The sequence below is a fragment of the Cheilinus undulatus genome, linkage group 20 (assembly GCF_018320785.1).
Source record: "Cheilinus undulatus linkage group 20, ASM1832078v1, whole genome shotgun sequence".
Lineage (NCBI taxonomy): Eukaryota > Metazoa > Chordata > Actinopteri > Labriformes > Labridae > Cheilinus > Cheilinus undulatus.
Genome location: NC_054884.1, coordinates 37,153,515 through 37,166,371, shown reverse-complemented (window position 1 = coordinate 37,166,371; position 12,857 = coordinate 37,153,515). Strand labels below are relative to the sequence as shown.

General features: G+C 41.7%; 1 protein-coding gene and 1 long non-coding RNA gene across 2 annotated transcripts; one reads left to right on the top strand and one right to left on the bottom strand.

Annotated features, from left to right (window-relative positions):
• Nucleotides 1-2,317: 2,317 nt before the first annotated feature.
• LOC121528814 lies at nt 2,318-2,874 on the bottom strand. The gene is made up of 2 exons (XR_005993502.1): nt 2,648-2,874; nt 2,318-2,541 (listed from the first exon to the last, which is right to left on the bottom strand). It is a non-coding gene; the product is annotated as an uncharacterized LOC121528814 (long non-coding RNA).
• Nucleotides 2,875-6,773: 3,899 nt separating this feature from the next.
• Nucleotides 6,774-12,057, top strand: LOC121528027 (proton channel OTOP3-like). The gene is made up of 7 exons (XM_041815131.1): nt 6,774-7,113; nt 7,585-7,721; nt 9,757-9,815; nt 9,966-10,120; nt 10,830-11,512; nt 11,632-11,799; nt 11,887-12,057. The coding sequence occupies exons 1-7, from the start codon at nt 6,774-6,776 to the stop codon at nt 12,055-12,057; spliced, it is 1,713 nt and encodes a 570-aa protein (XP_041671065.1).
• Nucleotides 12,058-12,857: the final 800 nt, after the last annotated feature.

Below are 12,857 nucleotides of genomic sequence, written 5' to 3'. Positions count from 1 at the left end.
CTTTTCAGAAAATGGAGAGAAATGTAAATAAAATAGAGCAAGAAGAAAATGAAATGTTCATAGGAGCTCTTCAAACAAAAGCAAGAGTAAAGAGAAAAACAGCTCACTTCAGAAAGCAAAATACCTCAGAAACAAGACAGAAACAATGGACTGAAGTACTCAAAGTAAATGGCCAAAAACTCACATTCAAGCTAGACACTGGTGCTGACTGCAGTGTGTTAGCTCTCATAACATTTCAAGTGGCCCGAAAAGACACATTGCTGCTAGAGTCCAGCTCCAAGTTAGTGGCATATTCCCGTCATAAGGTGGTGCCATTGGGCATGGCAGGGCTAAAATGTGAGTATAAAGCTAAAGTGCATGAGTTGGAATTCCAGATAATGGAAACCAACTTCCCAGGAGATTCATGTGCACAAATAGGACTGATAAAAAGACTCTACAAAGTAGACAAACAAGAAGAAACAGACATCCTAAATGACTTCACAGGGTTGGGATGTGTACCTGGGCAGCATCACATTCAGATTGATCCAGCGGTAACTCCAGTCATCCACCCACCGACAAAAGTGCCGTTGGCATTAAAGGACAAAATCAAAGTTGAACTGGACATGATGGAGAAACTTGGGGTGATTGAAAAGCAGACAGAACCTACAGACAGGGTTAACAGCATGGTTACTGTTCAGAAAGCCAACAAGAAAATAAGAATCTGCATTGACCCCCAAGACCTTAACAAGGCAATAAAAAGAGAGTAGTACCCTCTGAGAACAGTGGAGGAGGTTGTGGCCGAAATGCAAGAATCTTCTTAGTTCTGGATGCAAATCATGGATTTTGGCAGATCCAACTGGATGAAGACAGTTCAAAGTTATGCACTTTTAATACACCTTTCGGTAGGTACCGTTTTAACCGGCTTCCCTTTGGTGTTTCATCAGCTCCGGAAGTGTTCCAGAAATGCATTGCACAGAGACCGGAAGATCTGGAAGGAGTTGTGAATGTTATGGATGACATTTTGGTATGGGGTGCTGATAAAGAACAACTTGACAAGAGATTGAGACAGCTTCTTGACAGAATACGAAGCATCAACCTAAAGCTGAACAAAGACAAGTGCAAGATTGGAATGACAGAGATACAGTACGTCGGACACACTCTGAGTGCAGAAGGCCTGAAGCCAGACAAAGAAAAGGTCAGAGCTATAAGAGACATGCCACAGCCACACGACAAACCTGCACTAATGAGGTTCCTAGGCATGGTGCAGTACCTCTTAAAGTTCATCCCGAACCTGTCTGAGGTGAGTGCACCACTAAGAAAACTGTTGGAAGGTGAGGTTGCATGGCATTGGGTGACACAGCAATGAAATAGTTTTGAAAATCTAAAAAACTGGTTAGCAATGCTCCAGTGCTCAAGTTTTATGATGTTGACAAAGATGTGACATTGTCAGTGGATGCAAGCTCTGAAGGGCTGGGAGTGGTGATAATGCAAGAGGGACAGCCTGTGGCCTATGGGTCTAGATCTCTCACTGACACACAGAAAAGATATGCACAGATAGAAAAAGAACTCTTAGCTATCGTGTATGGATGTGAAACGTTCAAACAGTATCTGTATGGGAAACAAGTACAGGTGGAGTCTGACCACAAACCACTTGAGTCAGTGTTCAAAAAAGGACTTAACAAAGCTTCTCCCAGACTCCAAAGGATGCTAATGAGACTACAAGCCTTTGACTTGCATGTCACATACAGACCTGGTAAGGACTTGCATATTGCAGATGCACTTAGCAGAGCTTACCTGCAAGAACAGACAGAAAATCTGCTTGAAGAGGAACTACAAGTTAACCTCTTAACAGCATATCTTCCAATCTCAGAAGAAAAACTGAGTCAGTTCAAATCAGCTACAGCAGAAGATTGTGCAACTACAACAAGTGATGAAGGCAGTTCTGTTGGGTTGGCCAGAGCAACAAAACCAAGTTCCTGCCGGAATAAATAAATATTGGACATTTAGAGAAGAACTAAGTTGTTCAGAAGGACTTGTGTTTAAGAACTCTAGACTTGTTGTACCCCAGAGCCTGAGAGTAGAAACGCTACAAAAGATTCACAAAGCTCATCTTGGAGTTGTGAAATGTAAAGAGAGAGCAAGAGATGTACCCTTTTGGCCTGGGATGTCCAAACAAATTAAAGATATGGTCTTAAAGTGTGCCAAATGTGTAAAGAGGGTAGTTGGGGGGGGGCAAAAGGAATAAAAATTTAAAAAACCCAGAAGATTATTTTAAAAGGTGCTATGGTTCTAAAATTAAGGAGTGAGCAACTTGTTAAAACCAATGAGAAATTGTAAGGAAGATGCAACCAGGTACAATTTATTTCAAATGAATTAAACAGCAAAAGCAATGACTTTTCTAAAATCTATTGTTCTAAAAATGTTCCCAGGAATCCAATAAAACTATAAAAACCAGTCTTTGATGGCAACCAAAGTCCGAAAGTGCAGCAGGCAGGAAACTCCGAGGCTTCTTCCTTTCAGGACTCGTCGTCCGTGTCCCCCTCGGTGGCACTCCGGTCCGCCCTAAGGAACAGAGATCACAGCAGCAGGCGGGGGGGCACAGGCAACAAACATTTGCGGCTCACTCTCTCTTTTGCCAAAGTGTTACTACAGGTGTTAGGCTACTTACGCGCTGGGCAGAGCTTCACGCTCTGCCGCAGTTATAATGTCGCGTCGTAACACCTGGACTTTCTGGTATCCGTCGAACGTCCCCTCTCTGCAAGCATCCTGTCAGCTCTGCTCTGCTGCCCTGGACGCCTCTCCGTGTTGCTCTCTCTGTGCTGCCCTGGACGTCGCTCTCTCTGTTGCTCAGGGTTGTTCTCCGTGCTGCTCTCTGTGTTGCTCTCTCCGTGCTGCTCTTCCTGAAAAGGGCAGCCCTGAGCTGCCATTGGCTGAGGTGGTCCCCGCTCCTCCCTGCCATTGGTCCTTCAAACTGTCAGTCAAAAGGCATGCAACTCCGCAGGTGTGGTCAATAATATAAAATGGTTCAGTTACTGTGGCCAGAAGTAGATAAAAACTTAATTTCAACATAAAATCATGCATATAAAATAATCCAATAATAAAACTGAAAATACAAATACCCAGAAATTGCAAAACTTTCACAGACAACAAGCAAACATGTCATCACAGCACTCAAATCTATGTTTGCAAGACAAGGGATTCTGGATGAGATGGTATCCAATAACGGACTGCAGTTTGCAAGTGAGGAGTTTGCAGAAAAATGGGAGTTTCAGCACACAACGTCAAGTCCAGGATTCCCACAATCAAATGGTCAAAGTGAAAGAGCAATTCAGACCATAAAGAGCCTGCTCAAAAAAGCGCAGGAAAGCAAAGGAGATCCCGATCTTTCTCTCCTTGAGTACAGGAATGCACCTCTTGATGGAGTAAAACTGTCTCCTGCACAAATGTTAATGGGTAGAAGACTGAAAACAAAACTACCAGCAACTACACAACTGTTGAAGCCTCAGCTGCACAAGAAAGTGCATGAAAACATGAAGACTAGACAGCTAAAACAAAAGCAGTATTCTGATCATGGAGCCCGAGTCCTGCCTGAAATACAGGGAGGAGAGACTGTTAGGTTCAAAGTTGGTAAAACATGGCAGCCAGCTGTTGTGAAACAGAGCCATAACCAGCCAATGTCCTTTGGGATCCAAACACCTGAAGGAAACACCTTTCGCAGAAACAGGCGACATCTGTTGAAGAGCAGAGAGGACTGATTGAGGTGAGGAAAGATCCCAGACAGAGTTGGAGGAACCACCAGACAACATTTTGGTGATGCCAGAATTTGTTCCTACTCCTGTAAAAGAAACTGTAACACCAGAAACAACGACAACCATTCCAGTAAAGACATCCCGCTTTGGCAGAAGGATTAAAACTCCAAAACGTTACTTACTGTAAACTACAGAGCATGGATATGCAATGTTGAGTTAGCATTGTTAATAATATTATACTATGCCGGTATTCTTTGTTAAAGTTTGTGTTACTAGTAAAATAATGTACATGTTAATGTGTTACAGAGAGTAAAACTCTAAAGAAAAGCTAATGGTTTTAGCTTTGAAAAGTCACCTTTAAGCTTTAAAAATGATATGCATTAAAGTGCTTTAGTTTTGTTTGCATACAGTCAGATTTTGTATTGATAGAGTATTCTAACTTTCTTTAAAGACGGGAGATGTGATGTGTGGTAATATGTACCTAGACACTAGAGGGTGCTAGTGAAGTGCTTACCCCACTGAATGTTGTGTAACAGAAGAAGAAGCTTTGAGTAAACAAAGAGTTAATAACACGGAGTTCTCACAGTCTTCTCGCACCACTGATACCACCAACGGCTAGTGGCGAGGCAGCACTGCGGAACGCTATGATTCTGTCTCACATACTCTACTGTTCGTCATCTTGGTCTCAGGCTGAACCGTCTGTCTTGAACCCACTAAGAAGCCGCGCAGGCACCATCCATGTAATGTACTTGGGAAATATGAAGTGTTTAGCTTCGACAATCTAATCATGTACTCTGATGTCTGCCTGGTACAGAAAATTTCACATGATGCTGCCCCACCCTCCTTGAAGAACTTTGTGCAGCCCTGCTCCCAGTCACTGTGCAGAACGTTGAGGTCGGCACCCAGAGGTGACTGTAGAATCCCACAGAGAAGGTCTGCCTTCTCCCAGTCTGCCTTCTCCTACAAAGCTACCAAAGCATGGAATATAAAAATTATATCAGATTACCACTGCACCGAGCCCATGAGTGACTCTAGTCTTCAGAGGTTACCCGCATGGACATCATACATCAAATAGCAGGATTTGTGATGTTATTTAATTATGTAACATGAGTGTATAGGCACTATAAACAAGGTAACGACTGAATATAACACTGCATCTAATGGACTTATTGTGTACTCATTGACTGTATTTTGATAATTGAGAATTGTATGTTTTTTATTCACTTTAGTATGCATTTTACAGTGAATGCCTCCTATTTGACATCATGCGCAGCACCTGCATTTTACATACCTGACTCTGTTTGATAGCACTTTGTGTATGTCTGTTTTTAATGTGAGTACTACAGATGGAAAATAGTGTTACGCTAAATCTGGTGCAGCCATCTTTTTATTGTTTTTAAATAATTATTGACACTGCACACTGTCCTGTTAAATAAATAAACTAAATGAAATAATTTGGCTCTTTAGTTGAGCAGGTTTTAGCAACACTGTGTTAGATGATTCTTAACGATTAAGTTAGCTTATAACATATGAGTATATTAATGCTTTATTTTGAAAGAATCTGTAGTTCTGGCACCTGTAGACACCAAAAAAATGGTCAGGTATGTTAGAATGGGCGGGCACCAGGGAAGCTGAATGGTTTTTAACCAGGAAGGCATAAGATAAAGGAGCACACCCAGAGAAAACCAGTTTATTTGTAAGGAAAACTTGCAGTATGAACAGAGAACAAACCAGGTCATGTGACTGACATTTTTGATCCAGCGTAAGATCCATTGTCTGATCCATTACTTTGATGTTTGTGTTTGTTAAATGAAAAAGAAAATCTCTGCTTTTGCAAAAGAGATTTTTGTTTGCACAAGTTAATAAATGTCTGAAATGAATGGAGTGGAGTCTTATGCAGGGCTAACCTTGCAAAGCAGATGGATACGCCCGTTTCCTTGTTTCTCACTGGCGAATCCATCTTGCAAAGCTCCCATCTGAACCGTTTGGGTCCGGTTAGAAAGTGACAGGACCAATCAGCAACGAGGGCCAGTATTTTCAGGCATGGCAGAGTCATGACGTAAACAAGCAGCAGCAAGAGCTGGTGCAGTTATGGAGGAAGAGATTAGCGTGGATGCTGCTAAAGCGCCAGTTTTATCAGAACTTGACAACATTTCTTGGTTAAAAGAAGAACAAAGAAGAGCAGTGAGTTGTTTTTTCTTTCCAAAAACAACAAAAGTCGAGAACTTAGAAGTCTATAGTCGCCATGTTTCGTGTTATTCCTCAGTAGCTGCGCATGCACAGATAGCGGCTACATCATGTGTTTTGTCGCTCTTTTTGGCCCGTAGAGATGTGATGGACAGAACGTTCATCCAATCACATTCTGAGTTTTTTTCAAAGCCTCTGCCTTTTCTCAAACATTTCCTATTGAAGCTTTCCCAGATGGATGTGTGAAACACATCCATCTGGCATGTCAGGTTAATACAGGGCAGCATTGCTTAAAAAGGACAAAATTGGGACATAAAGTCTTGTAATAAGCTTCAAATTGCATGCACCTTGCAAAATGATCCCCTCAATCTGATTCTGTAATTGTTCTCTCTCAGTGTCAGGAGGTTTAACTGCACTGTTACCTGCTTTGAAGCTCTGCAGGGATAAGATCAGGCTGAATTATATGCTTGTTCCTGCTGTTGAATGAGTGCATACTGTGATATTGCCTGGCAGCAAGCCTGTCTAATAATCCCTTCAAGGTAAAATAACCTCACTGAGGTTTGGGGAAACAAGAATGCATATTAAATAACATGGGCTTCAGGTTGCTGCAGCCTTGAGCAAACTCTGTCCAAGGTGTATGCCAGGTTTGACTTAGATAAGCATGAAAGGTAAACAATACACCTGTTGCTTATCTTGTTAAAAGGCTGTCCATAATGCGCAGGATCGAGGCCACACCTAGACCAGAGTTGAAGGGTAGATGGAGCACCGTTCAGATTCATGCCAGCACATGTCCAGCTGAAGGATTTAATGAAGGTGCACGAGAGAAAGGGAGCAAAAGAAGGAGAATAAAGGATGAATATGGATCCAGATCCCGGTGTCACAGAGCTGGATTTGCCTGCTGAAGATCCGGATCGTCAGATCGAGGAGCATGGCTCTGAGTCGATGCTGCTTTTGGTTCCCACCGGGAGGCGTCTGATCTCTGGCCTGCTGGGTCTAAACGTGGTGCTGCTGGGAGCTGCTCTGGTGGTCGGGCATGTTTTAAACCCTGCAGGATTGAACAACCAGGAGTCGCGGGTGTTCATGCTGCTGCTGATGGGGGTTAGCATGCTCTGGATGCTGTGGTACCTGCTGTGGGCTCGGAGACAGCCAGGCTTCTCCCCACACAAGGACCACCACGCTGGAGGAGGCCCTGTCACCTGTAAGCTCCTGTTTATTACAAATTTGCAGTTTGTAGAAGGTGTACCAGATGTACAAAAAAAAGAGTCAATGGCACCAAATTTTTTCTTTGAACTTGATTGTAAACGTGTTTATTTCTGCTGTAAAAATTGATATTTTGATATGGGTGTCAATGGGACAAGGAGGCGTTTGTGGCCAGCCTCTAAAAGCCTCTTCTTCACTTTATTCTTCAGTCACAGAGGTTACTGTTTGATATAAACAACAAAGATAGATCTGGTTTGCCTCAGCTCCAGCTTTTTGCTGTTTCTCTTAAGTAAATTCAATCAGCATTTTCAATATGGTGACCATTGTTGGGCCTCTGAACACCTCTTTATTTGCTTGTTACAGAAATCCATCTGCAGAAGGAGGTTAGCTCTTATTCAGATTGTATAATGGAGTTGAATGCAACACTTCAGTAACTAAACATCCAGTATCTGTGTTTGTCTTTGTCCAGTTGTCGTCCATGTTTTTGCTGTCTTCAGTCTGCTGTTGTACATCTGCAAGATCGGATATTTCATCAGCACGAGGGAATGTAAACCTGCTGCTAAAGTGCTCTCTCCTTTTATCGAGGCTCCTTTTCTCGCTCTGCAGGTATTAATATATCCACCATCAGCTTTGTTCTCTAACACAATAGTGTAAAACAACTTGGCCTTAATGAAGTCAAGCCTTAAATAAGTTTAAGAAAAGAGGTAAAATATCTGATAATCCTGTTTACAGATGCAGATCACATTTAAATACCAGATGTATACACTTTCATGAATTTGAAACCTGCTCTGTAACTTTCTCAGATTTACAATATAAAACTAGCACAGAATGTCACTCGCACCTTCCCTCACATCAGGACTGTGGCACAGCCACCAAATGGGCTGCTTTAGCAAAGTCTACCAGACACAGCGGTACCAACATTCTCAGACCTGTTGTGTCTAACATCCAACATTAAATGAAGTACCTAATGCAGTTTTTACAGGGTGGTGTTTGGACATATATTTCATGGTGGCATTATTCAGAAGAAGACTAAGCAAAGGAGTACCGTTGAGGCAGTTTGGTATGTATTTATATGTTTAAGAGAGAGTACACTTCCTGTTTACTGGCAAGACTTCCAGTTGTTTTGTTTTTTTTTTGTTTGTTTTTTTAAATAGGTCTATTAGACCTTTTTGTAGTCCCTAGAATGGAACATGTCTGCCAGAAATCCTTTTTTTCATGAAATCATTTTAATATTTTGACTGGAATCAACAGTACACCTGTTTCGGCCTTTCAGAAACCACTTCCTGTTGATTGGCGTATAATACAGCATCACAGTGATTACTGATGTAGCATATCTGTGAGCTTTGTATGATATAATGGGCATGATATGAGGATGTTAGAAACCAATTTTGAGAGGCATTCTGGCAACCTGTTACAGTTAATCTCTATTTTTGCAAATAAACAATTTCACCACTTTTTTGTCCATTATTGCCACTTCTAATCCCATCGTTGCTTATTAGCCTTTTTTGCCTCACCTTTTTGCCATTGTCAAGCCATTTTGCCACTTTTTGCTCATTTTTGCCACTTTTTACCAATTTCTGTAACATCTTTTTGGCACTTTCCACCAATTTTAGCCACTTTTAGTTTTTTCCTTTAATTTTTGCCCATTTTACCCATTTTTTTGCCACTTGTTTTGCTGTTTTTAGTCTATTTTTGCCCGCTTTTGCTTCCATTTGATCTGTTTTTGCTTATTTCCTGTTTTGCCTCTTTTCTTTGCCACCTTGACTCCTTTTTGCTACTCTTTTCCCATTTCTGTGTTATTTTCAACACCAGTTTGCCCATTTTGGCTAATTTTTTGCAACTTTTTGCTCCTTTTTGCCCATGTTTGCCACTTCTTTCTGCTACTTTGAACCATTTTTGCCACTTTTTTGAAACCTTGTGCAGATTTTTGCCACTTTTTACTAATTTCTGACACTTTTTGCCAATATCAGTCACTTTTAGTACTTCTTTTAATTTTTGCCCTTCTCACCCATTTTTGTCAGTTTTTTTTTTTTTTTTTTTTTTTTTTTTGGCTGCTTTGCATCTATTTTTGCCCAGTCTTGATGCATTTTTGCTACTTTTTGCCCATTTCTTTAATGTCTTTTAAACACTATTTTAGTATTGTTCCTTTTTGCCATTTTGGCCATTTTTGCTGCTTTTTTGCACATTTTGTCCACTTTTGCCACTTTTTTCTGCCATCTTGAACTGTTTTTCTACCTCTAACTATTTTTTAGTTTTTTGCTGACTTTTGTCACTTTTCATTCATTTCTGACACCTTTAACCTATTTTTGATCTCTTTGTGGAACTTTCTCGTATTTTTTGTTTGTTTGTTTTCCAAAAAATCTGAAATGGGGGATCTGTTGATTTGGTAACATGAGACCTAAAGGGTTTTTTTTCTGTTGTTCCTGGCATGCTGTATATACACTGTGTTCCAAATTTCAAAATTCTTGGTTGATATGTTTAGGTTACTAATTTTTAATAATTCTAGGGGGCGCTACTGTGCAGATAAGCCACTCCTATCAACAAAACTCATAAAATTCTTAGCTTGCCAGTGGGGATTTTTCTGCCACATTTACTGTTTTTAAACTGCCAAGTTAACCGCTTATTATTTTTTCTCTTGTAGACATATTTACTGTGGCGTCACTCAAAAGACTGCATGCATACACACAAGATAATGACCAGGTGCACAACTCTAAATTCATTTATTCATACATTTGGTTTGTAGTTTTTTGTTGGAAAAGGAGGATTGTCATTTCAGTTAGGGACTGTTTTTTTGTACATTTCCGTGCCGTATTTGAATACGTGTCTATTTGCATGCTGTGTTTGCTGCAGGATCGGTCTGATGTTGATTCTCTCGGCCGACCTGCTGCTGTGGCTGAACGCAGTGACAGAGGAAACCATTCATGAAGAGATCGAGGCAGAAGAAGAAGGCAGTCTTCTTTTCCAAAGCAAAAACTCATCAGAGGCAGACACCTCTGATTTAGAAGGTAATTCAAGTTACCTTAGCTACATCCTTATTCTGTGCACAAGACTGTGTACATATGTCTTTACAAGGAGGAGGGAACTACCTATCCCACAATTCATTGTGGTATTGGCGGTCTCTGCCTCACTAAAATGCTCCTGTTATACCCAGTCATGTTGCTGATTTGTTACAAAATCCTCCTCCAGCTGTTCTCCGCTGGCAGTGCTCATTTTCAATTCAAAACCAATGTAGTCCAGTCAGAGTCATTCAGTCTTTGGTCCTTTAGGTCTCACTGTATTCTCATGAGACCTGGTCACTGACTGAGATGTCTGCTGGACTCCTCTGTCCTTCAGCATATTTTGGGCATCATTGGTAAGTTCACTGATGCGTCTAATGCTGATGTGCTGCTAGATAGGGGAACAACAGCTGCACTTTTACAGGCACCTAGCAGGCCTGATCCAGCACTGAGCACACTGGGTGCCTGGACCAGCACTCAGGGGCTGCATGCATCATGGAGGGGTCAGCTGGGAGGACACCTGGAGAGATGGGTCAGGCCTGGACGTTGGCCATCAGGGGGGTTGGAGAAGTACAGGACCAAGGTTGCAGAGTTGAAAGTCTGTTGAAGCAATCTGCATAAGCAATTATAATTTGTATAAATACCTCCAAACATGTAAAATATTTGTCAAGTATTTTGAAAATCAAGCTTTTACTAAAGTCTTCTCTGTCTTTTGTAGGAGCTGCAAATTCAACCTTTTGCCACTGCAGAGGGACTGCAGCCTGCCTCGCCTTCAGGAAAGCCATTGAAGTCCTTCATCCCTTCCACATGGAGTACTATTTGATGGCAGGCTGCATGATCTACGTGATGTGGAAGAACGTGGGCCGCAGGATGAATCCAGATCACCACCACGTCGCTCATAAGCTGACTCTTCAGGTTGTCTGTGAAAGCAGGATCTTCTACGGCCTCATATTTGGAGGCCTGGTCCTCCTAGTGGGCGTCACCATCTTCATTCTTTACCAGATCTTCGTGGATCTGCCCCACCTACGCCTCACTGCCTTCCTCCTGTTTTATGGCTACCACTTAGCCATTATGCCCCTCATGTGTCTGTGCTGCCTGGCTGGGATGCTGGTTCACTGGCTGGAGAGAAGGGCGAGCGAAGGAGAGCACAACCCGACTCGCAGCCTGGATGTGATGCTCCTGCTGGCAGCAGCTCTCGGTCAGCTTATCCTGTCTTACTTCTCTCTGGTGGCAGCCAGCGCTGTAGGGACTGAAGGGCTTTTGGGGGGCCTGGACTTGTCCTACTCTCTCCTCAGCTTGCTGCAGCTCGTCCTGCAGAACATCTTCATCATTAAAGGACTTCACAGACACCCGAGTCGCTTCAACAAGAAGAAAGAGAAGCAGTGGAGCAGCAAATTCAAGGTGCAGTATCATACAAGTGTCTTGTTGGCATGCAGATCACTCTCCAACTGAAAAGTGCACCAATTGTAAAATTCAGGGCCGATACCAATGAGTTATTTATACGATAATGTGTCCTACAGCTCAAGAAAAAGAAGGCTGTTGATCCGACACAAGAGGAGAGAAAGACAGAAATGTCACTGCCGGAGGGGAAGACATCAGACACTGCTAAAGAGCATGATGGGAAAAAGCCCTGGATGAAAACAGCGATTAAAGAAATCTGCGTTTTCCTCATCTTCTCTAACATCATGGTAAAATCCCATGCCTAACAAATATGAAAAATACGCTTTTGCGTGTTTTATGTTCATTTCTTCAGCTGATGTTTGCTCTTGTTGCAGCTGTGGATCATCCCGGCGTTCGGAGTCCACCCTCAGTTCGAGAATGGGATCGGGAAGCGTTTTTTTGGCTTTAGTGCCTGGTTTGTTCTGGTGAATCTGGGTCAGCCACTCAGTGTTTTCTACAGGATGCACTCAGTAGGCGCTCTGATGGAGCTGTTCCTCAGTGCATGATGGGAAACAATGACTGCATGACTGTTATATTTGGGGAAAAAGACACACAATATGGTTGAGTTTGTGGACACACTTCCATTCTTTTGGTTGGAGTTTTACATTTTTCCTGCCTTTTGTTGGAAACTAGCCTACATGAGAAAAAGATCAACTCCTTAACTGTATTTCAACATTATTATCATACTTTTGATTTGAATGAAAGCCATGATGAAAAAAAAAACTTCCTGAACTATTTCCTTGTCTCTCATTCCTGACCCCAGGGGCAGTTTTAGTTATTTGGAAGCCCCAGGCAACAGCTAATATGAGGCCCTACCCCATTTAGCTAAACCACTGTATCATTTTACCACTGTAACTGGCAGTATGTCTGTTTATGGAGCTATTGCCGTTGCAAAACTATCTATAAATGTGTAAACAGATTTGTCACAAATCTGCAAATCCATAGATCTGCAAATGCATGCAATGTTTTGCACATCTGTTAAAAGATACAAATTTGTACAGATCTGTGCATGCACTTACAGATAAGTATACACAATTTGTGAATTAGTGCATGCATTTATCAATATATTTTCAGATTTGTGTACACAGATGTGTGTATGCATTTGCTCAATAGTTTTGCAACAATTATAGCTCCATACAGAAGTTTTGCAAAAGTCATGTGTGTACGACAGCCAATTTAGAAGAAGAGCTTGAGAGTATTTTGACAATTTAAAGCAAAAAAAGAGCAGGTTCTCTTTTACCAAAATAAATTAAGGATTAGTTGGCATTTGTGGATCTTTGTGTGAATTTACATATCTTGTAACAGA